The 25,865-nt window shown below is 45.7% G+C and overlaps 1 protein-coding gene across 2 annotated transcripts in view; it reads left to right on the plus strand.

Moving 5' to 3' along the window:
- ITGA1 (integrin subunit alpha 1) overlaps nt 1–25,865 on the plus strand; it is a 1,202,180-nt gene that overhangs the window by 1,158,285 nt on the left and 18,030 nt on the right. For both annotated transcript variants that reach the window (XM_069627258.1, XM_069627257.1), the window contains one exon: nt 11,488–11,580. In XM_069627258.1, coding sequence (XP_069483359.1) covers nt 11,488–11,580 — 93 coding nt within the window. The remainder of the gene's footprint in view (nt 1–11,487; nt 11,581–25,865) is intronic.

The following is a 25,865-nucleotide window of genomic DNA, read 5'->3' on the forward strand; positions in this document are numbered from 1 at the left end:
GTCTGCGCCGGTCCTCGCCGAGTCTGTCGCCTTCGGCCAGAAACTCTGCATCTACCAGGTTTTCTGATATCAAACTCTAATCTCTGGTAAGAATGGGCTTTTCCAAAGTAAATTCACTCCTTGTCAAGCTGCAAGAGTTACAAAATACTGAAGCTATACATGCGCATATATTAGAGATCCTTGACAAACCTGATAGTAAATTGCCATGCACTGAGCAGGACTCCACCAATGACACCAGCCCGACGCCACTTAGCACTCAGACCTCGCTTACCAAAGCACATATTACACATACCATTAATAAACAAATCAAGGCGCAAAACACTCACAAACTAAATGAGAAAACTCTATCCCCCCTAACCTGAATGACTTAAAAGTATGTCTACTAAATACAAGATCCCTTAACAATCATGCACAATGTTTCCATGACTTGATATTGCAAGACAACATAGACATCATGTGCATCACTGAGACATGGCTACAGGACCCAATAGGTCCCACATGTTCTATAGCAGTCCCCACAGGCTACAAAATCCACTACACCAATAGAGTCAGCAGGAAAGGGGGTGGGGTAGCCATAATATCACGAGACTCCATACCTGTGTTCCCCACGACTACAATATGCTCAGGTTGTGAAACCTTACAACTTAAATATTGCCCTACAAATAACGACTGTATTAACTTCCTGCTTGTCTACAGACCACCTTCACTCGACTCTGAGTTCAATGATGAACTCATACACCATGCCAATTCACTAATAGGACAGAACAAATCCACAATTATCCTTGGAGACTTGAACCGATTGCGCAGTGACTCCAAAGATAAAGAAGCAATCCATCTTGAAAAAAATCTTCAAAAAATCCAGCTTAATGTATTAAACCATGTCCCTACCATGGCTAACGGCCACCAATTGGACTGGGTTATTTCCAATAACATCGAAACAAACAATGTTACCACTACTCCCTGTACATGGTCTGACCATTACAAAGTAGTTTTCAATCTATTGATCCCTCAGTTAGCAAAAAAACCTGCTAACGATGCCAAAAAAGTTTACTCAAGAAACTTCAAAAATATCGAAAGCACAGATTTATAATCCTGTGTTAACAGAATCCTGGCCGACATTAAGGAAACAGACTCCTGTGACACCATCATAAGCAAATATGACCATCAGATGCAAAGCTTGATAAACCAAAAAGCACCTAATCGCGAAAAAACTGTCAGGCTCAATTCCAACCATCAAAAATGGTATACACCAGAACTGACCAAACTTAAAAAGGAAATAAATCTTAGAGAAGCTCAATGGAAAAAAAAACCTACAGACGACAATAAGATTAGTTGGAAGTCAACAGTCAAATCGAAGCAGGTGCAAGCTCAGCACGCAAACTCTTCGACATACTAAAATCTATCGACAAACCCCAGGCCCTGGTTCCCAATTTCAATCCCTCCCAACTAGAATGTGATAACACTCAGACAGCTTTCGCCAATAAAATCATCAAAGCGAGAGAACGAATTGCATCCGCCCTTCAGACCAAGCCACAACCTAACCCTTCAGTCGAACTGACGACTGACATGGGGATAGAGGAATTCCAATTTCAACAAATTTCTATTGATACCATGAAGAAAACACTGGCATCTATGAAACCGTCGTCCTGTGCGGAAAACAAGCTTCCACCGAAAGTAATTCTTGAACACTCTCATTTTCGCCCCTTTATTTACTAAAATTGTAAATTCATCTTTCAGAGATAAAACAGTGCCAGTTGATATAAAAAAAGTCACCATTACCCCACTGGCAAATAAACCCAACTTAGACCAACGCGACCCTAACAACTTGAGGCCCATTACGAACTGCAATTTCACCCTTAAGGTCTTGGACAAAATCGCTACAGCTCAACTACAGGAATACATAGATAAAAATGAGTTATTACATCCGCAACAATCCGGCTTTAGAGCAGCACATAGCACAGAGACAGCAATGCTAGACTTACAAACAAAAATGCTGGAAATCATGGACAATGGTAAAACCGGATTACTAGTGCTTTTAGATCTAAGTGCTGCATTTGACCTGTTAGACCACCAACTCTTACAACAAGCACTAGCGAAAACGGCAAACTGCTCCAATGAAGCAATAAGCTGGCTCACCTCCTTTCTAGAGAACAGAATTTCACGTGTCCACTGGGGAGATAAATTTTCAACAGAACATAACTTCTCGTGTGGAGTTCCTCAGGGAGCCAGCTTATCACCGCTGCTCTTTAACATCTACATAGGCCTCCTGTGTGAATTACTGGAACAACTTCAAGTATTTTTCCCTAACTATGCTGACGACACCCAGCTAGTTATGCAATTGAGTGGTGATTACGTTAAAGACAGTATTACATTGAATACCATCTATAAGAACATAGAAGAGTGGATGAACAATAATTGGATGTGCCTTTACAGCAACAAGACCGAGTTAGTGGTATTTGAATCCACCCAGGCTCACGCTAAAATTACATCTGACTACAAGGCATTCCAAATCAAGGAATCCTGCATTGATGTAGTTGGTAAAGTCAAAACACTTGGCATGACCCTGGAAGCCACACTCAACGCATATGATCAAGCCATGTATGTCAGCAAAAACTGCAACTACTATATTAGACTCCTCAAAGCAATTAGGCCCCTTCTCAATGAAAAGAATTGTGCCACTATTGCCAGAGCCACCATTTTATCGCGCTTGGACTATGGTAACGCACTCCTTGCTGGTGCCAGCAAACAAAGCTTACACAAGTATCAACTGATTCAAAATCAGGCGATAAGAGTTATCAAACAAAAACCAAGGAGAGATCATATCAGCGAAGCCAGACGAGACCTACATTGGTTGAAAATGGAAGACCGCGTACAATCCAAGTCCTTGTGTCTAACCCATAAATGCCTTTATGAAAAAGCCCCTGCCTACCACAAGAACAAACTAACACCCTACAACCCTACCAGAACATTAAGATCGGAAGCCAAAGGACTGATAACAACTCCTAAATTCAAAAAAGAACTAGGTCTACGAAGAGCATTCCACACACGTGCGGCATCTTTCTGAAACAAACTACCGACAAGCCTCAGACTAGAATCTAACCTATATTCTTTCAAAAAACTCAAAACCATGCTTTTTGAGTAATCCTAGATAAGACCCTACGTCCTCTGATGGCCTAATCCTGATGTGTAATGAAGTGTCCCGTCATTGTTCTGTCCATCACTGTCTGTTCGTGTCTCCACGTATGCACCCCGATGCTTGCGAGCAGTTCGGCGCAATGCAAATAAACAAATAATAATTTTCAGCCTCGAAACAAGATCATGTCAGGCACGTTCATTCAGTCCTCACCAAGCTCTGTCAACATCGCTTGTTTGCAAAGCTTGTAAAATGCTTTTTTCACGTCACCGAAGTAGAGTTTCTTGGTTTTATCCTTACTCCAGAAGGCATCAGAACGGACGTGCACAAGGTAGATGCCATTCTGAAATGGCCTTCACTGACATCTCTGAAAGGGGCAAAAAGAATGTTGGGCTTTGCAAACTTCTACCGCCGGTTCATCCCAGACTTCTCTCAGGTTGTGCACCCAATCACAGTACTATTACGAATAAACAATAAAAAGTTTGCTTGGAACGAAGAAGCACAAGAAGCCTTTTAGGAACTTAAACAAAGGTTTACCTCTGCTCCAATCTTGCGACATCCTCTTCCAGACCTCCCTTATGTCATTTAAACTGATGCATCCAGTCTAGCAATGGGGGCTGTCCTTTCACAGAGTGACCTGGAAACCCCAACTTCATCCTGTGGCCTTCTGGTCAAAAAAGTTCTCACCTCCAGAGATTAATTATGCCATCATGGACAAGGAACTCCTGGCTATCAAATCCACCTTTAAAGCCTGGCGGCACTACCTTCTGGGGGCCAAACACATCATTACAGTCATCATAGACCACCAAAACCTGCAATATCTCAAAACAGCCAAAGCCCAGTCCTCTCGCCAATTACGGTGGGCCCTTTTTTTCGCCGAAAATGATTATGTTATCACGTTTCGACCAGGGGTCAGAAACGGAAAGGCAGATGCCTTATCTCGTATGGCATAGATGAAATGGTATATACAAATCCAGACCCAGTACCTATTATACCTGAAGTCAAACTCTTGGGTATCATGACAGCCTTAACACATGCAGAACTACAAAAAGAAAGTCAACGGACAATGAATCCTGATACTTTCCTCGCATGGCAAACTCAAGGAGAACAATATTCCATCAAGGACCACATTTTTTAGGGATCGTCTATATGTACACAAGAAGGAATTACAATAGCATATTATTTCAAGTTATCACGATTCACTGATCGAAGGGCATCCTGGGATCGCCAAAACCCTAGCTAAGGTGAAAGAGAACTTTTGGTGGCCTACCTGGCGTAAGGACATCATTCAGTATATTCATTCCTGCGGTGTCTGCGCACAAAATAAATCACAGAAACAAAAACCATCTGGTCTCCTACAACCATTGGACATTCCTCCAGTTCCATGGCACACTCTTTCCTTTGACTTCATCACTGATCTACCTCCCAGCCAAGGCTTCAACACCATCCTTGTAGTTGTGGACTTATTCTTGAAGATGGCACACTTTATTCCTCTCAAAGGCCTCCCAGACGCATCCACGTTAGCAAAAGTATTCCTGGAGGGTGTTGTTAAGCAACATGGCTTCCCATCAGTTCTGGTCTCTGATCAAGGCAGCCAGTTTGTATCCAATTTCTGGAAAGAATGTTGTGCTGTGGTGCAGATCGACGTTCGTCTATCTCCCAGTCACCATCCCCAAATGTACAGCCAAACCTGAGAGAACCAATCAGACGCTCAAGCAATATTTACTAGGGATAGCCGAATATGCATATAACAATTCCTTGCATTCAAGCACGGGACAAACGCCCTTATATACCCTTTATAGCAGACATCCACGTACCTCTAAACTAGACCTTCCAGCCAGCTTGGAAATGCCAGCCGTAAAGACTCTACACACAACCATCACTCAGACTTTCAAAAAGGCGAAGGAACATCTTATTCATGCCAAAGAAAAACAAAAGAGATTTGTCGACCAACACCGAAAAAATTCCCCTGATTATCAAGTATAAGACAAAGTTTGGTTAGCCGCTAAATACATACCCATCAAGGGAACTCGGACCTTTCATGCCAGATACTTAGGACCTATACCATTAAGGCAATGATCAACCCAGTAGCCGTGAAACTGGATTTACCACCTAATCTACAAATCCACCCGGTATTTCATGTGTCCCTCTTGAAACCAATGCAACCCGGTACACGGATTGGGACACCACCTAAGCCCATACTTACTGACGGAGAACCAGAATTCGAGTTCAAAGATATCCTGGACTCTAAATACTCTAGGTCCAAGTTATATTATCTCGTCGATTGGAAAGGATTTGGACCACAAGATAGATCCTGGGAGCCCAGTGAGAACATGCCACGCACAACGTATAATCAGGAATTTCCATCGGAACTTCCGAACTAAACCTGGGCCAGACAGAATGAACACCGTGGGAGGGGCCTTAGGGGGGAGTGCTGTCACAACCCTCACCCAAAACCCTCTCTGGCAAACCCATTGGCCAGGTGGAGTCAGGACTCGGGTCTCTAGAGCCTGGCATCCTCTTCAAAAGCCCTCCTGGGGCCAGTACAGGTGCCTATGGCACCAGGCTCATACACCATGAAAAACATGTGCTTTGGAACTACTTTATTGTGTTTGTCAGCCAACATGGAGGCATCCACATAGCTTGGTTCCTAGGAACCAAGCTATGCGGTCTAGTGTTTTGGGTGTGGTAGCCTAGGGACTACTTTACCTGGACTATTTTGTTGGGGCTATTTAAACCACACCCGAGCAAGACAACACGCTTCACGTTACTTTGCAGTTTGCAACGTGACTTTCACCATGCCCCGCTATACCCACGAACCTCAGAGAAGCAGAACCTGCAAGGAGACAAAAGGAACATCGTTAGCAGCAGCATCTTACCTGCAGTCTTCATCTTTAGCTTCTAGCAGATCCTGAGAACAGCTTCCTTGACTCTGCACGCATCCCGGACTGAACGACCTGAAAGAGGAAGATAGAGACAACATTAAAGAAAGCATAAGAGACATTGCAAGTGCTGAAGAACACCGCAACCGACTAGGAAAGAAAGAAAAAACAGGTTAGCAAGGGCAAGACATCGCAGCGCTGCGCATATCGCTTACTTACCACATCATTGTGCTCTTAATGCGCCATCATTTACCAGCGAGGCTCAACCAAGCCAGTTCACCGCGCTGAAGCTCCCCATATCTAAGGGAGAAAAAGAGACATTATTAAACAAAGAAGGGCATGCAGGATAGCAAGAATACTAAAGAACAGCAATAAGACCTACCTGAACGATATCAAACAGGCCGGCGTCAGTGAAGTAACTGGACCATACACGCCCACAAAAACAATGTGCCCCTGCTAAGAAGGCAGGACGTACAGCATGCCTAACTCTACCACAAGGCAGAACCTTCACCGCAAACCAGATCTGGGCACCACTGAGAAGTATACCAGCGAGTAACCCGGCTGGGTGGGATCCCTGTGGATACCAGGTGAGCGTAACAATATGGTCAAGGGCGTTCCTGTGCTGGCAAGAGAGGTTGAAAGCTGATTTGGCAAAATTGAAGGCAGAGGGTTTTATTGAAGAAATAGAGAGTTCTGAGTGGTTGTTCCCCGTGGTTTTGGCCAAGAAACAGAACGATGGGTTGAGGATGTGCATTGACCTTAGGGAGCTTAATACCAACATATGGGTGGATCGACATCCTTTACCGAACATTAATGAGTTGGTGTTGACTCTAGGTCAGGCAAAATGGTTTTCAACGTTTGACTTGTCATCATCTTATCATCAAATCCATCTACATGTGGAGTTGCGGCCTTTGACATATTTTGTGATGCCTTTTGGCACATTCAGGTTTTGCCGTATGCCCTTTGGTTTGGCGTTGGCTTCTGCCATTTTCCAGCGACTCATGCAGGAGTTGTTTGGCGGGGTCTATGGCGTTAGTTATTTCCAAGACGATATTTTATTTTAGTTTGGGGTAAAATTCGAATTGAACATGATGAGAGGGTGTACATGTTTATTAGAGTGTTGCAGCAGAAAGGGCTCACGGTGAAATTGTCAAAATGCCATGTCGGGGTGCCTAGTGTGTCGTACCTAGGGCATACTTTAAGCACGGAGGAAATAAGTCCCAAAGAGGAGTTTGTTAGGGTCATGAGGGAGGCTCCCGCTCCCATGAACAAGGAGCAGTTAAGATAATTGCTAGGTTTGACGGAATACTACATAAAGTGCATTCCTAATTATGCTGAGAAAACTGCGTGTATGAGGGGTTTACAATGTGTTCGATTCAAATGGTCCAAATAGTGTCAGGTGGAGTTTGAGTTGGTTAAGAATGATGTGGACCAGGCTCTGTCTTTGTGGTCTTTTGATCCTAGGTGCAAGACAGTCCTCACAGTGGATGCTAGTGAAGTGGGCATTGGGGCAGTTCTGAAACAATGGCTAGATGGCGTGTACTGACCTATTGCATTTGCTTCCAGGGCGCTGCATGATTCCGAAGGAAGATACTCAGTCATTGAGAGGGAGGCTTTGACAGCCACATGGGCTTCCAAACACTTTAGGACATCCTTGTGGGGCATTCCTTATGTAATTAGGACTGAGCACAAGCCGTTAGTACATGTTCTCACCACGCGTGGTACGGCATCTGTGTCTCCTAGGATAACTAGATGGGTGGTAAAACTGCAGGAGTACAATTTCACAGTGGAGTATCTTCCCCGAAAGAAGAATTTGGTTGCGGATTGTCTGTCACGGTTGCCTGTGGTGGCGTGTAGCGAAGAGCAGGACCCCTGCGACACAAGGGTGCAGGTAGCAAGTGTGCTTCCTGCTCTTGACAAGGGTGAGTGGGAGGTCAAAGTGGACAAGGATTTGGAGCTTATTTGGATTAAGGACGGTCTTCTCAAAGGTTGGGATGTTGTCAGAGAAAGGGCAGAAGGAAAGGGATATGCCCAGGCTCTTGATGAGTTGACGGAAGGGCCTTGGGGTGTTTCTAGGGGGGAGAGATTGATTCCCCCAGTGAACATGAGGAATAAGTTGGTTGCATTGGCCCATGAGGGTCATTTGGGAAGGTTGTTAACTAAGAGGAGACTGCAGGAGGATTATTTGTGGCCTGCTATGGATCAAGATGTAGAGGTGGAGGTGAAGGATTGTATTGCGTGCGCGGTTGATTGATTGATTGATATTTTATTTCTATCGCGCTCGTACACAAGTGTTTCAGAGCATGAAAAAAGCAAGGTTGTGCACCCACAAACGGTTTATCCCATGGATGTGCCTAAAGAAGTGTGGTCAAAAGTTGCGTTATATATTATGGGTCAGAAGGACTGTTTGCATGTGGAGTCGAGGTTTTTACTTGTGTTAGTGGACTACACCTTGCGCTGGGTAGAGGTTGCTGCTTCAGTAGGGTGACATCAGAGGCTGTCATAGGTTTTCTTAAGAAGGTTTCTGACCGGGAAGGCGTCCCGGTGAGTATGGTTATGGACAATGGGGTCCAGTTTCTGTCTAGGCAGATGCAGGAGTTTTTGGGGCATTTTGGCATCAGGCATCATTGAACTTCTCTGTATAATCCCCTGGCGAATGGTTTGGTGGAGAGGGTAAATGGTGTGATTAAGGGTGCAATTCAGCTTGCTTTGGCTAATGAACTGGATTGGCAGGGTGTCGTGACAGAGTATCTTTCGGCTTACAGGAGGACTAAATCGGTCATGACTGGGAGGACACCTTTTGAGTTGATGAGGGGCAGGAAAGTGGGGTCAAGGTTGAGGACGATAGCATTGGGTGGTGGTGGCCTGTGTGATATGGATTTGAGGGGTGTGCAGCAGAGGGTGCAGTTGCGGCCGATGAGGTCAGGGAGAGTCAGAGGGGTGTAGAAGCGGTGGTAGTCAAGGTGGGGGATCTGGTATGTGTGAAGAACCCTTGGTTTGTGCCGAAGGGTGGAAGGGTTTTCATGTAATCCCAGGTTGTGGTGAGATCTGGTTTAGGGTATGTGCAACTTGAGGACGGGTCGAAATGGAGCAAGAGGCGTGTTGCTGTTCTGGACAAGGGTGGTGCCTCGGTTTTTGGTCATCCAGAGGATTGTCCTGATGATGTGGCATATGATTTTCAGTTGCCTCTGCATAGGGGTTTGGAGTCTAGATGGTGTGCGAGTGAAGGGGTGCAGGTGGATGTTTCGGGTTTGGCAGGGGGGTGTTGATGTGGAAGGGTCTCATACCAAGGATGATAATGCTATAGGGCTTCGTCCTGCAAAGTGGTGTGGACCCCCGGTCAAACTGAGAGACTATGGGCCTCATTACGACCCTGGCGGAACGGGTTAATGGGTGCCGCAAAAGGATGCGGACCCGTTAAACCCGTTCCGCCACATTACGAGGTCCCCTCGCAGAACACAGGACACCAGGCGTGCTTAACGGGCCACTCGTAATCGGCCAGTTGTTTGCTCCCTCTCCCATTCCCATTCAGCCCTATGGGGGCTGAAATGGGAATGGGGAAGGTCCGGGTCCTTGGAGGGAGGATTTACCAGGCCCTCCTAACTCGGAATGGTCCGGTAATTCCTCATTCTGGGAACCCGGACCCAGACGCGATTTCGGCGGCAGCTATGCTGCCAATAGCGGAATGGACACCGCCGAGGTCGTAATGAGGCCCTATGTGTTGTAGTTTACATGTTGGTGAAGGGATTTTCTCATTCTTTAGGGCACTGGTTATTTTCTATTCAATTTTCTATGCAATGTGTTAAATGTTTGGGTACTGGTTATTTGCTATGCAATTTTCTATGCAATGTGTTAAATATTTATGTTTCCTTGGTATTTTTCTTTGTGGTTTTGTTTTATGTTTTGTAAGGGTGGGTAAATGTGTCGTAGCGTGTGCTTGCCCAGAATGTTTCTTGGTTTGTATCGTAACATTCCTGGTGGTACACAGTTGGAGTTTGATGCTGGGCTCAGCAGCAGTCGATGCGATGCGGGGTCTGAATAAACAAGTTACTTACTTGACCCGCTTCCCTGCCTTTATCACAATGCTCTTTAAACAGCTTGTCTCGGACTACACCATTCAGCAGCTTCAGGTCTTGCAAAAAAGGGCAGCTAGAATTGTTAGCAATTCACCCAGCCATTTCTGCCTCTCTCCTGTATGACGAAAACTACACAGGTTACCTCTCAAGGGCAGTATTGCCTTTACACTTCTAACTATTGGCCAAAAAGCCCCGTTTGATCAGTATCCCTCTACATGAAAGAGTGTATTCAGCTGTTCGTCTCTTCACGTCCTCCTAGGCCATCTTTGCATCTGACACTATCCATCGCGCCAAAAGCTCTATGTCTTTTGGCCGTTTCTTCACTGTTGTGGCAGCTAATGTTTGGAATGCCCTCACGTTGATCTACGGAAAATGAGCAATCTTCTTGGATTATTAAAAAGTCTAAAATCCCTTCTGTTTATGAGTCAGAGTGCCTGAAACGTCACCTTGCTGAAGCGTGTGTTTTTAGCTGAGATCTCTGTCTTTGTACAAGACTGACAACTATGGTGTTACCTTTTCTTCTTCCTCCCACCTTTCCTTCCTGTGTGGTCTTCTCTCTCCCTTTTCTTGGGCCTCTAGAGCACTTTCATACCTTTGGGTAGTGCCGTCCACTTGCAATACAATACAATTAAAATGTTCAAACACTTGGAAAATGAGCAAAAACATGTTAGTGGGTGTGCATATGTAGAAGTCACATGACTTTCAGTGCGTAAGTACAAGAAATAAAAATGCCTGGGTTAAGTGTAACGAAAGCGGTGGGTAGGCCAAGAAGAAGTGGTAGGAAAATAGAACATCAAGTCTTATCAACTATCAGACACTATGGGCCTGATTCATAGAAGCGTTTTATAATGGCGCAATCCCCACAGGAAAACGGACTGTGAATCAGCCCCTATGACTGGAAATAGCCAGGGCAGAAATCCAAAAAAGCGAATTATACAAAATAATGGTGTGGTTGTGTAATTTTAGCAATGCTCTAGTTTATGAGATTGTATTTGTGCTCTGGAGCAGTGTAAAAAAGTGGCCAATAAAGTAACCAGAAACCAAATTCTTTCACATTGCGACTTGGTGTGGGAAATATGCTATCTATCACATGGGGATAAACCGGAGCAGAGTGACTCACAAGTCTTTACGGGGATGTCCGCGACTAACCCAGAGTAGTGCACCTTATTAGGTCCTCAGCAGCCAGGTGTGAGCGTTAGCAGTGAGGTCTGAAAACACAGCTGCCTGACCGCTTAATGATGTGTACAGGTGTTTTCAAAATTAATAACTTTGTATTCCCAAACAATAAAAGCAACCAGAAATGTGTTGTGAAGTGTATGTAGGTGGACCTTTTCAGAGACAGTTCCTCAGGCCCTATGTTATTAAATGCATGTCTTCTTTCTGTTTCTCTTTTAAGGCCACTGTTCAGTCGCTGAATGTTGTTGTAAATGCCAAACTTCAAAGTGAAAATGCCTCACTGGTGTTAAGCCGGGAAAACCAAGAAAGGGAGGTAAGTGTGTTCTTAAGAAACAGATCTGTATTCTTATCTAAGCATGAATATGCACACAATGTTAGAAATACATAAACAGCCGTCTGGTCTTTATTGCCGAAGAATCACTGTCATTTAAGGCACTGATTAGTCTTCCTTTCAAAAAGGTCTTCACATGAGTCATATTGACATAAGGTTCTGAAAAATATAATTGCCAAGCCACGTCCCCTCAGCAATATTCCTTGTGACCGCTGCCATATAGCTTCTATAGCTTCTTGCCACATATAGGATCATCGTTTTGCTTTCCTAATGTACATAGAAACTATGTGAATGCTCTCCCTGGGAAGCAGGAGGGTTTCATGGAGATGTCTGACCGCTGGTCCAACTCTTTCCATCTGATAGATGCCATCACTGTTTTTCCGCTAGAATCACCTCACTATCAACATGTATGCCAGCAGCATAAGAGTGAATTGTACATCCTCCCAAGCATCCCATAATAGCAAAGATGACTGAATATTTGGAAGGATGATCCTCAAACGGCTCAATCTACTGACAGGTCCATCCACACCAGCTCTCCTGCCTTCCTCTCTACCCTGAAATCCACCCTTTTGAACACTGTAAGGTAGTTCGATACCCTCTGGTGCTGGCCATCGCGGAAACCAAAATTCATGTGAAATACTATATTATCCGAAAAAGTGTAATTGTATAAGAGTAAACATATGCACTGGATCCATCCGTGAGCGCGGCGATTGGAAAGGTACTCATTATTTCAAGCCAAGTGTGGCAGTGTGGTTACACTGATTGAAGGAACAAAGAAGAGGCGCACTGTGGTGCAGTTTTAGTTGTCTGCTATATCCAAAAATATGCATGGTCTCCTATGTGTTCCTTCCTAATTTATAAGGGCATACACAGTCACAACGACATGTCTAAGCTTAAGACAACAGTAGTACCGATATCTGCAAATATTATTTTTTCTTGGTGCTGCCATACCGGCCCCTTAGATCAGTTTGGGGCATCTGGTAAATATTCCTTTGCCATTCGTTTGTAGCCCACCCAGGCAGCTTCCCATACATTTAGTTTCACGGGCTCCTCATTCTGGGGAAGTGCTAAACTCAAGGCATGTTCCACATGGAACCATTCATGTGTCCTGAGGTATTCAGAAGCAGCAGCAGATCATTTCCCTTAAATAGCAGGTCATTCTCACATTCCCTCCTTCAAAAAGTGAAATATCCCTCCTTCAAAAACTTAAATATTTGGTTAAAAGGCTAGTTTTAAATAATCCATGTCCTGCTCTCCAATGTCTATGAAAGTGGTGCAGTTCCTTCATTGGTGATCCAATGCTGCTGTGTCAAAATCTAAAATGGAGGTTCATCTTTTCTGTCAACCCATCTAGCTACAAAACACTTGGGAATACGACTCTCATCTCAGTCCTGTCTAGGAGGAGCTATAGCAGACACGTGTCTGCTGTGTTGGTGTTATCAAGATAACAGTCACATCCAGCCAATAAAAACCAAGCAACGCACAATCTCTCCCCTGCTCACAAAGGTGGACTCAGTTCACCGCTATTAGTATCTGGCACATGGGAGCCAGCCAATCAGCTCCCTCCAGTGCTGTATTTGAAAGCACAATGAAAGCGTGCATTCAGAGGGAGCTGCAGACTGCCCCCCCCCCCCCCGCACCACAGTGTTGTGGTCGGCATTGTCCCTCAGCTTGTCTTTTCTCCATCAACCACCCTGATGCCCCGTTCCTCCTACCCACATCACACTGCACTTACTTCCGGTGCCCTTCCCTCATCTGCAACACCTGCCACTGCATTTCTCCTCCTCCAAGTCAGTCGCCATAGATAGTGACAACGGACTCACTTCTGAATCCCTGTTGCATCCATGGCAGGCATATTAAATGGGTACATCTTTGATTTGATAAAAGGAGTGCCTCACCATGCAAACCCCCTTCCAAAAGTGCATGTGTTTTCTTTTTTTTTTAATAATAAACATGCTATTAGCTCTATGTGCACTATGTCGTAATGCTAATGGCCTTACATCAGCGTGATCCTAATTTGGCTTGGTCTGGTGGGCAGTTAATGGGCAAGCCCACCAACAAATGTGTCATACTGCTTAAGTCTTCAATTACATATAGCTTTCCCAGGCCCACATCTATATCTGAGAGCTGAGCTCCCGTTATTAACCCTATAGCCTTTTCGAAGTGCCCCAGCCATCTTCATGCATCTAGTTTTTGTACTGTCCAAGCTGATGACGTAGTATTGATACAATCCCCAATACAGCCTTCCAAGTCTCTCTCAACAAGGCATTCTGTTCCAGAAAATAGCTGCTCCTGCAGAGCAATTTATAAATTGGGATGTTACTTGAAAGTTAAATAGTGGCAAACAAATCTGCATTTAGCCTAATGTTGCAATCATTAATCTCCATCTTTTTAGATGTTTTCATCTCTCAGGAGCAAGTGTCATGAATGCTGCTTCTTTTTAGCATATGTAGAGCTATAGGTGTAGCAATATATTGGGCCTCATTCCAGGTTTGATGGTGAGGTATTAACGTGCTGGTAATACCGTTTACTGGCAAAGTACGGGCTGGAAAAGTACAAGTTGTTGGTTGGGTGTCCAGATATACCGGCAGCTCCGAGCTGCTGGTAATTCCAGCACCCCACCACCAAAAAATGCCGGTATTACCGGAAAATCCACCCATGAAGTCCTATGGAATGGGGATTAATGCCACTTACCACCAACAGTAATTTTGCCCGGCGATATCCTGGCCTATTTACCGCCGGGATACCACCAAACATGTAGAGGCCCAAAGTGTCTTAAATGTTAATTCCTTGGAGCATGAGATGATGTATATTGATACAATGTGCAGATCACATGTGAAAATGTGATCAAATCAGCCCAAACTATTTCTTAATCAGGTACAAATAGTTTTTCACAGTAGTTTCTTTGTGGATTACCTGAGTAGCCAGATAGCATCCATCATCTGGTTTTGTTAACTCATTCTCGGCTACGCACATTCCTGGGACTATTACAGTCTCTGTTTAATTATTTACTTGAATGTTCTGAAAGGACTCACTCTCATGATAGCCTTACCAGTTATTTTCCCCTGTGTCAGTTCTCACTAAAAAGTCCAAGTATATCAACCTTACTTAAATGATTACAAGCTAGAGATTTAGCTACTCTTACCCACCAACCTCCAATAGATATCCCTCATGAAGTGATTTGCCATAGCAAGTGCTGGTACGCCACTTATCTAGGGTTAGGGGATAGATGAAGTGACTAGCGCTAAGCTCTTGAAAAGCCAGTGTCTAGAATTGGTTCATTGGACGTGCTGATACTGAATACCAAAAGCATTTTAAAATCCGGATTAAACAGAATTGGAGCACAGAAGTGAGTCAACCCAATTGTATTCCTCCCCACGTATCTTCTCACTGTGAACTAAAAACAAAGAGTTTTTCACCAAGATGTCTAGTTGCTAATTAGACATTCGATCTATCTGTGGTCAGCCTGTTTCAGTTGGTTTTTTAATGTCTTCTCTCCCATTTTCTTGATTGCACAATGCACATTTCTACTTTTTATGCCTCGAGTCACTTGTAGGTTTCTCAGAGTTAAACTCCCTAGCCTTCACCCTCGTTGTGTACCAATTGACTGGTGATATCTCCTTTAGATGTGGCTGGTAATCACCTCATTCAAATGGATTGTGTCCTCACACGTATTCCTCATCTTAGATATATCCTTACCTTCATCTTTGCTGATTCAGAAAAAATGTTCTCTCCAGCAGAGGGCACTCCACTCGAGGCTGCAGTGTCGTTGTCCCTCTGCGGCATCCGTTGAGCGCCGACGTCATCCGCTGTATAAATTCCTCGAGCAGCGCCCATTGGCCTCAGTTCTGTTTTTTCCGTTAGCTTCGCTTCGGATTGAGAAAACAGCGCTTCAGTTTGTGAAAATGTCTTCGTCATAAAATCCTTCCACGCCGAAGACTGGATTAAAAAAAATGCCAGAAATGTGGGAGGAAGATGTCGCTGACTGACCCCCATCGGAATTGCTTCTGGTGCCTCGATTCCGACCATCCATATAGACAAGTGCAGTTCCTGCCAGTCGATGACCCATAAAGCATTAAAGGGACAGAGAGGGAAACTGGCAGTGGGGGAGGAGTCCTCAAAGTTTTCTTCGAGGGAAAAAAGAGACTTGGCCGAGTCTGCTTTAAAATGTCACAAACCTAAAAAGTCTAGTCTGAGGAGTAGATCCAGAAGTCCTCTTCTTCTTCCTCAAAAAAGGCAAAGAAAAGACATCACCAGTCCCCCTCTTCCTCTGGCGTGCTTTATGTTCATCCTCTGACAAACTGGCCTGCCGTCTGCTCCAAAGGCAATACCGGCTCTCCGTTCTCACCAAGAAGAGAGCCCATAGCCAAGTCCGCGACTCTGCAGCATCTAACAACTCGGCTGAACTCTTTAAAATCTGGAAGGAACTGGCCAATCCTGCCGCAGTCTCTACCTCTCCTGTCCCCTCCCAGGCCCTCTGCACGGCACTGGCTTCTCACTTCATTTCAAAAACTCAGGACATCCTGTCCTCACTCTCCTCCTATCACCTCCCTCCCTCTATTCCCTGCTCTTCCTCCTGCCCTTCTGCAGCCACCCCTCCTCCCTCGTTCTCTGCCTTTCCCCTTTTCTCTGCTGACGAGGTTTCCAGACAAGTCCGATCTATAAAAGTCTCATCGAAACAGATTCACCTCTGTTCCTCCAAAACTATCAAGGACCACATCGACTCTCTGGCTCCTGCCCTGGCTGACTTCTGCAATCACTCCTTCGCCACTGGAGTCTTCCCATCCCCCCTTAAGCACTTCTTGTGAAACCCTCTTCCAACCCCTCCTGCCCTCCTGCCTGGCTAACTATCGCATAATCTCTATCACTCCCTTCCTGGGCAAGCTCCTGGAGAAACTGGCCATCTCCCAGATTAATCTCCATGCTGAATCTGTGGGTTGTCTTCATGACCATCAGTCTGGCTTCAGAGCTGCCAGAAGCACGGAAACTGCTCTCCTGAACTCCGTGAAGACCTTCTCTCCAACCTTGACTCTAACACTCTGTGTGTTCTCATCTTGCTTGATCTCTCTTCTGCCTTTGATACTGTCAACCATGCCATCCTGCTCAACCGTCTCCATGATAACCTGGGTATCACTGGTCAGGCTCTGTCGTGGCTGACTTCTTTCCTCTCCAATCGACCCTCCCAGGTTCAACTTGGATCCTTCCTCTCTGACATCTTTCTCTCTACCTGTGGTGTCCCCCAGGGATCTAAACTCTCTCCCTGGCTGTTCAACCAATATCTGGCACTCCTTGCCCACCGCATCACCGCTCTCTGCCACAACTTTCAGTGCTATGCGGATGATACCCAGCTATTTTCAGGCTACCCTCAGCCTCCTCCTCTCCTTCCCTCATCTCTGGCTGTCTGTCTGCTATCCAGGAGTGGTGTGCTGCCAATGACCTCTGCCTTAACGCCAGTAAGACTGAGATTCTACTCATCGGCACACCCACTCCCTCCTTCCCTGCAGTTCTCTGGCCGGCCTCTCTTGGCCCTCTTCCTGCTCCTACCTGCAAGGCAAAAAACCTCTGGGTCCTCTTCGACTCCACACTCTCCTTCTCTCCTCACATTTCTGATGTCTCTAAGAAGTCACACTACCAGCTGCACCTCCTCAGAGGTATTCTTTCTTTCTCTCCTTCCCCCAGAAGCTCACTGTCTCCAGAGCCCTGGTTCTCTCTAAGCTGGACTACTGTAACAGCCTCTATTTAAATCTGCCTGCCTCTACTCTCTGCCCTCTGCAACTCATCCAGAAAAGGACTGCAAGACTTGTCCTTGGCCTCAAGCCCAGGGACCATATCTCTCCAGGACTGAAATCTCTGCACTGGTTCCCAGTGGCTGCGAGGATTAAGTTCAAAACCCTCTGCATTGTCCACAAGTCCTTCTGGGGCCTGGGGCCAAAATACCTTCAACTCTCTCTTCCTAAATATCTTCCTTCTCGAGCTCTTCGCTCATCCGCCTCCAACTCCCTCAGGGTCAGCCGCTTCTCCAAGCAACGAGTTGGGGGTAGATCTCTCTCCGCGGCAGGGGCCTTTCTCTGGAACAGCCTTCCTGCCTCCCTGAAACTTGAGGAGAACCATCTCCGGTTCTGGAAGCACCTCAAAACCTTCCTCTTTGCTTCTGCTTTCTCTCCCCTGCTGAATTCCTGATTGAAACTGCACTGAATCTGCGCTGGGCCCCTCTCACTGATCTCGGTCCCTGGCCCAGTCACTTGCCCCCTGCACCGCCACTCTGGCAACACCTGCACTGCGGGACTGTCTCTGTATCTCTAGAGCCCCCTTCCCAGCACTTGTCTGCACTTACCTTGCACTTGCCACCAGCTGGCCCTTTATTATTTATCTTGTTATTCTACTACCCTTGTACTGCACTTTCACCTCTCCCTTTCCCCTTGCACTTTCCCTTCCCCTCTTCCCATGCACTTGCGTGATCTGACTGACACCTGGCCTAGTAAAATCATTGTCTGTCTTCTCTTTGTCCCCCCCTCCCTGCCTCGTCGCGCCTTGAAACACTTGTGTAAAGGCGCTTAACAAATGCCATATCATATCATATCTTCCTCAACGTCGTCTGAAGAAGTTATCACATGTCCATCAAAACTTGATTCCCCAGGAAAGTGGGAAGCCTTCAGAACATCTATGCTAAAGATTTTTGAGAATGCGGCCCAGACCCCCTCAAAAAAGCAGAGCGAAGTCCAAGCCCCTGCTCATAGAAAAAGTGACAGGGGAAGATCTAAGACAAGAAAATCTGACAAGAAATCGTCAAGGGTGTCATCCAGGGAATCTTCCCCAATGCCTCATAAAAAACACCTACCGGTGCAAATATCGTGGTTAGTACTCGATAAAATGGTGTCAAATACTCATCGCCATCAAAATCCTCGTCAAAGACTTCCTCAAACTCTCTATCAAAGGCGATCGAGCACAGGGTGTCGACAAACCATTCCAAAAAGTTAAGTCGAGTGCACAGCTGACGGTGTCGAAGGCTCCTTCGATGGTGTCGACGGCGTCGACAATTCCTTTGAAAGTGTCGAAGGTTACGTCAACAGTATCGAAGGCGATGCCTATTACGTCAACACCATCAACGCCCTCGTCAACGTCTTCATTCATTCCTGTTGCAAAGTCGACATCTGTGTCGAAATCTATGCCACCTGAGAAATGATTTCACCCTGAAAGTAGGCAGGATTTCTTTAGAACCATGTCCTCCATTTATGAGGGAGGTTCATCAGAAGAAGAAGATGTTTCACCTGCGGGAGTGAAATTTGGAACAATACAGGTCCCTGAGGAGTTGATTGACCCTCAATCTAAAATGGCAAACTTATATGAGTGCTTGCAGTCAGCAAGTGGTCTGGACACATCTGCAGAATATGAATTTGAAAAGCCTGACCCAGCTGAGCATGCTGATGCAGGATATAGAAAGTTAATGAACAGGGTAACTGAATTTATGGGGTGGAGCAGACATTCACCTATTTACCAGGAGGATGATATGACTGACATCCTTTCAGAGGGACCTCAACAAGATCCTATACTTCCATTTCACTTGGCTCTATAAAGGACGGTGAACACTGCATGGAAAAACCCTGAGTCTACTCTGGCAGTAAATAAAAAATGTTTCAAAATACAGGCCCTGTTCTTCAGATCCTGAATATTTGAGTAAACACCCATCATCTGAGTCTTGTAGTTCAAGCAGCTACTTCTATTAGGAATGCAACATATCATACAATTCCCCCAGATAGGGATGATAAGAAGATCGATGCATGGTCCCGAAAGATTTTTTCATCAGGGAGCATGGCATTAAAATCCACAAATGTAACTTGCACCCTTGCAAGATTTACATTCACCATGTTGGACTATATGACAGTGGCAGCTTAACACATCCCTAAAGGTGAGGAACAGGAAGGTTTCCTGTCCATAGTAAGGGATGGAAAGGTGGCTTTGGGGGAATGCCTTCAATCAGGTTTGAACACGGCTGACAGTATTAGTAGGTCCATAGCATCTAGTACGGTGCTACGTAGATTTGCGTGACTGAGGAAGTCAGGTTTTGCACCGGATGTGCAAGCAAGACTTCTTAATATGCCATTTGACGGCTCGAGGTTGTTCTGCAGCAAGGCGGATGAAAGTTTGCAGAAGCTGCAGACCTCCAAAAAGGCCGCAAAATCACTCAGTGCCGCTATACGACAAACTCAACAATGCCCCTACACAGGCTCATCTTCCTGGAGCGGTTGTCCCATTCGATTTTATTCCTCATTTGGAAAGGGAAGTGGACAGGCCAGTCAAAGGGAACAAACAATATTTCCTCGAGGGCAAGGAAAAGGTACTAGATATGCCCCAGCAACAGCAACTGTCCCTTCGGCCGCTGCTGCAGCTGCCGCAAAGCCACTTTGAGGTTTTGACCCACAAGACCCCGGTTGGAGGCAGGATCTTGCAGAATCTGGAAGAATGGGGGGGCATTATATCAGATTCTTTGGCACTGGAAACAGTATCCCAAGGTTACTGCCTTCCTTTTCAAAATAAACCTCAGAATCACCCGCTGGGATACAACTCTGCCAAACATCCAGACCCGCTCCTGTTGCAGGAAGTCTTAACCCTGCTACAGAAAGGTGCAATAGAACATGTACCTGTAGCGGAGAGGAACAAGGGTTGGTATTCCCCATATTTCCTCATACCAAAGAAGGACGGAGGATTGAGATCCATCTTGGACTTGAGAAACTTGAAAAAGTTCCTCCGGAAGGACAAGTTCAAGATGTTCACACTCTCTCAGATCCTTCATGCTCTCCAACTCCAAGACTGTTTGGTATCATTGGACCTTCAGGATGCTTACTTTAATCTGCCAATACATCTCAAACACAGGAAGTACCAGTTTCGAGTGCTGCCTTTCGGGTTGACCTCCGCCCCAAGAGTTTTCACCAAGTTGTTGGCGGTAGTGGCTCAGAAGAGGGGGGATTCACGTCTACCCATACCTGGACGATTGATGATCAGGGCACGCTCCCCTGGACAAGCACAGGAGCATGTTACCAAGACCTGGCACTTCCTTCACAGACTGGGCTTTTCTCTGAACTTAAAAAAATCAAATATGATACCATCACAGAAGCTCCAGTTTATTGGAGAAGTCCTGGATACTTGCTTGCGGAAACCCTCGCCTCCCGAAGAGAGAGCTCACCACATTCTGCAGATGGTAACAAAATTCCAGAATGCCCAGTATCTACCGGCCTTCGATTTCCTGAGGTTGCTCGGTCTTATGGCATCCTGCATTTTTCTGGTGCCAGAAGCCAGATTGAGGATGAGATCCCTACAGTGGGCCCTCAGGACTCAATGGTCCCAATTTTCAGGGGAAATGTCATATCTTTTGCAAGTTCTAGCCAGAGTGGTGCATGATCTTCGATGGTTGACTTGCAACAACAATATCCTCAAGGGAGAATCTTTTTGGCAACCATGGCCGGAGTGACAGATGCCTCACTGACAGGGTGGGGAGCTCATGCCAACATTTGACGATCTTCGGTTGTTGGTCTCCATCAGAGTACAAACTACACACTACAACCTATTGGAGTTGAGGGCAATCAGACTAGCCATGAAGGCCTGTCTGCCCTCTGTGCAGGGAAAGAATGTCCTGATAATGACGGACAATACAGTGGCCATGTACTACCTCAACAAGAGAGGAGGAGTAGGGTCACTACCACTGTGCAGAGAGGCAATGCAGCTCTGGTTCTGGGCAATATAAGAAGGGATTTCTCTGTCGGCGGTTCATCTAGCCAGAGAGAAAAACACAGCGGCAGACGCTCTGAGCAGGCAGAGCAGGGAACTAGCTCAGGAAGTCCTTCAAGAGATCTTTGCACTTTGGGTAACCCCTCAAGTGGATCTTTTCGTGACCAGGGTCAATCGGAGGTGCGAACTGTGCTGCTCAAGGGAATTTCCTCCAAGAGGAGCTCTAGGAGACGTGTTTGTGGTGGACTGGAATTTCTGCTTCTGTACGCGTTTCCTCCAGTCCCTGTGATCCCTTAAGTAATCAGGAGGTTAAGAAGGTTCAGCAAAACCATGATCCTAATTGCCCCCAATTGGGCCAGGAGAACATGGTACCCGGACCTTCTGAACATGTCATATGTCCTCCAATACGTCTTCCACAAAGAGAGGACCTGCTCTCACGAGAGGAAGGTCCAGGTCTCCAACCAGAGGTCAAAACACTCAACCTTCACACATGGCTTCTGAGAGGCTGAGATACAAGGATTGGGACCTTCCTGAAGACGTTATGGAGATTTTGTTTTTGCCCAGAAGGCCAGCAACTAAATCTCTGAACCGGGGTGTCGTTGGAACAAATTCAGTAACTGGTGCAGAGATAAGAATGGGGACCGTTTTCATTACCACAATATTGTCTTTTCTGCTATACTCGGCCAATCTGGTGCTCCAGGTTGGCATGATAAAAGCTTATTTAGCAGCGCTATCCATTTTTAATGTGTTTCCTCCAATACCTTTTCAAGTACCTGTGTAGGATTTAAACCTAGTATTAAAGTTCCTCACATGCATCCCATTTGAGACTTAACATTCTTGTCCATTAAGGCTCCTTACTTTAAAAACCATACTTCTAGAGGCAATTACATCAGCCCGCACAGTAAGTGAGTTGCAGGCACTTTCTAGCAGTCCTCCTCACACCGTCTTTTACAAAGATAAAGTTGTTTTTAGGGTCAAACCCTCTTTTTTGACAAAAATGGTCTTAGATTTTCACTTGTCACAAAAAATAACACTGCCTGCTTTTTACCCTCCCCCTCACGAAAGTAAGGAGGAGGAAAGGCTACATAGATTAGACCGTAGGAGGGCTCTTAGTTTCTATATTTCAAGACTGGCAATAATGTTTCAGTGTAACCAGCTTTTTTTGGTATACACTGGCCGTAAATTGGGGCTGGCAGTGACTAAGCAAACATTGTCTAGATGGATAATTTTGGCTATAACTGAATGTTATAGATTGGCTGGGAAAGATCCTCCAGATGGGCTGAGGGCTCATTCAACAAGGGGCATGGCAACTTCAACATCCCGTCAAAGGGGTGTCCCAATGCAAGATATTTGCGCAGCAGCCACCTTGTCATCCATGCACACATTTATAAAACACTATGCCCTAGATTCGACTTCTTCACAGGGAGGTCTCTTTGCTAAATCAGTACTTCATTCTGTACATGATTTTGGGCCTCATTACAACTCAGGCGTTAAGTGTTAACGCCATCGTTAACCCTTAACGCCTGATTCCGATTTTAACGGCTGCTTCTAGCAGCCGTTAAAATCCATGGCGCTGAACCGCCTTGGTGCTAATTACGCCACTGTAATTTACGGTGGCGTAATTAGCGCCTTCCCCACTCCCATTATGCCCTATGGGGCAAAAATGGGAATGGGGAAGGGTAAAATGGGAAATGGGGATTTACCGCCCCACTCACCTTGGAATGGGGCAGTAAATCCGCCATCCACCATGGTGTAAACGTAGTTTACACCATGGTGGATGGCGGATTTACACCATGGTGTAAACATAGTTTACACCATGGTGGTAAAGTTGGCGTACTAACTGCCTGGGTCGTAATGACCCCCTATATCTCTGTACTCACTCCTCCAATACAAAACTGCTTTGGGAGTCTATGGGCCTCATTCCGAGTACGGCGCTAACCAATGGCGCTATTAACGCCTTGGTTGACGCCGTACCCGGACCGGCAGCGCCTTGGTGGTTGGCGGAATTACCGCCCCATTCCAAGGTTGGCGGGGCGGTAATTCCCCAATCCCCATTTACCCTTCCCCATTCCCATTCTTGCCCCATAGGGCATAATGGGAGTGGGGAAGGCGTCAATTACGCCACCGTAAATTACGGTGGCGTAATTAACATCAAGGTCCCTTAGCGCCATGGTTTTTAACACCTGCTAAAAGCAGGTGTTAAAACCACCATGGCGCTAAGGGAACTCGGAGTATGGCGGTAAGGGATTACCGCCACCGCTCTCGTTAGCGGTGGCCGCTATCCCTTACCGCCATACTCGGAATGAGGCCCTATCTAAGATGAGGAATACGTGGGAGGACACAATCCATTCAAAGAACAAGTTACTTACCAACTGTAGCGTTCTTTCGATTGGATGTTCCTCCCACGTATTCCTCATCGACTTTCCCAGCCTACCCCACAGTACAGTTTACATGGTTTACATTCAAAGTACCTTTTAGGCTTGGGTCAAAAGAGGCATGCCATTACCTACAATTCATTGGCTACAATATACACAAAAACAGAACTGAGGCCAATGGGCGCGGCTCGAGGCAATTATACAGCAGAGGACGTCGGCACTCGACGGATGCCGCTGAGGGACATCGACACTGCAGCCTCGAGTGGAGCACCCTCTGGTGGAGAGAAAATGTTTTCCGAAGCAGCAAAGCTGAAGATAAGGATATATCTAAGATGAGGAATATGTGGGAGGTACATCCAATCAAAAGAACATTACAGTTGGTAAGTAACTTGTTCTTTGCAGTTATTTGATTCACCATCACTATGGTTTTGTCCTGCTAATGGGGGCGTGAAAGGAGTGGAGGCAATCTCTACATCCACAGCTGATCTAACGTGCTGCTGCTATCCCATTCTGTAGATAAAAGCATTTAATCTCATTGACCACACTACGTACATCTGGTCGATACAAAGGCCCAGGTCTGGTAGCTTCTTTGGTACCATGATGTATTATTGTGTGTGAGTTCTGACTTTGCCATTTGTCACCCACCAAATTATTCTCTGGTGCAGTTTTCCTTACTATAAGGAGGTGGCTGTACCTGGGTGTAGTGGGAACATTTTCACTTCTGGGGCACAAGAAGAAAGGGCAGCCTTTTTCACCACTTTATCAGTGGGGAAATTTCCTTTTACAACATCATTTCTTGGTGTTCAATGAGGGTCACATTTCAATCACTACCAGTTCAGTTCAATACCACTAGTTCATTAAGAGCCCACCACACTATATAACCTAAGAGAATCAACAAACCATGAATGGAACTGAAACTTGTCCCTCAATTTTCCCACAAATACATGTGAATCCCCAAGAAATATCTCACCAGTGATGTCACATTCCCTTTCTTCCCCCATTCACTTCTCTGTTATATACCATGCCCAGGGAGCTGCAAGAGAAAGCAACAACCCAACTTCAGTAATCTGTTCTACCACTTACCCCCCAGATGTCCAACAACCATCAGAGATTGTACCAAAACAGCCTGAATACATCACATTCACCCATGTTCCACGGTCTCCTTTCAAATTTTCTAGGATTGTAATTACATGATCTCATCCCGCTCTTGTAGTAACTCCTTTCTTCCCTGTTCTCTTTCCTCTGGGTTTCTGCCCATTTGACCAACTCCCCATTTGCCATCCCCACCAGTGACACTTTCGGCCACTGAAATATTTCTAAGATTCTAGCTCACAACCACCCTTTCAAACACCAGGAAGAAGCGGAATCCAAACCTGTAGCTGACATCCATTACCATCAACCAGCACTTTAAATCCATACAATGCTGTCATTACTTCAGTGTCAAGATTGACAGGTCTGAAAAGATGCATATCCTGTTATCCTGGTACTCAATCTCTCTTTATACCCATTTAATTTTCACAGCATCCTTGTCATGGAAGCAATGTAATCTCACCAAGATGAATCTTGGACCTTCCCTTTCCCTTACTTTATTCTCAATGCCACCACGTTTACGGATGAGTTCTTCCTTGTCGTCTCCAGCACCACCATGTCTCAGGACTCTTTCACTCCCCAAATGCCTTCACATTGTGACATCTTCCTCCCCAATGGCATTGAAGGGGACTCATAAGGAGCAGTATGTTTTCATCACAGGTGCAGCACTGACATATCTAGGCCTAGGAAAATACATCGAGGACAACCCTCGGATCACGACAGTTACACCATACAATTTTTGTTGTGAGAACCCCAACCAGGCAGGACAGCATCCCAGTCACACTTTCTGCCACGCCACCTTTGTGGGTAGCACATTTCATCCTCTGCCAAATGGCAGGCTGACATTTGCCCCAGAAATTTCCCACAAATCTCTTCCATCTCCCATGCACGCAGTAGGTTTCAAATATTGTCAGGCACTCTCTGCACCTAGTCCCTACAAGTACCAGCACTAAGACACAACATCCCTATGCCTGCCACAACAGCAATGTCCATATCAGCAAGGCTCAATGCGTTCGAGGTTCATAATATATGTGGTCCATATCAGCTATATCTTCTCTTCTGTCCTTTCCACCATGTAAT

This window comes from Ambystoma mexicanum, chromosome 6p (assembly GCF_040938575.1).
Source record: "Ambystoma mexicanum isolate Mex_15411 chromosome 6p, UKY_AmexF1_1, whole genome shotgun sequence".
Lineage (NCBI taxonomy): Eukaryota > Metazoa > Chordata > Amphibia > Caudata > Ambystomatidae > Ambystoma > Ambystoma mexicanum.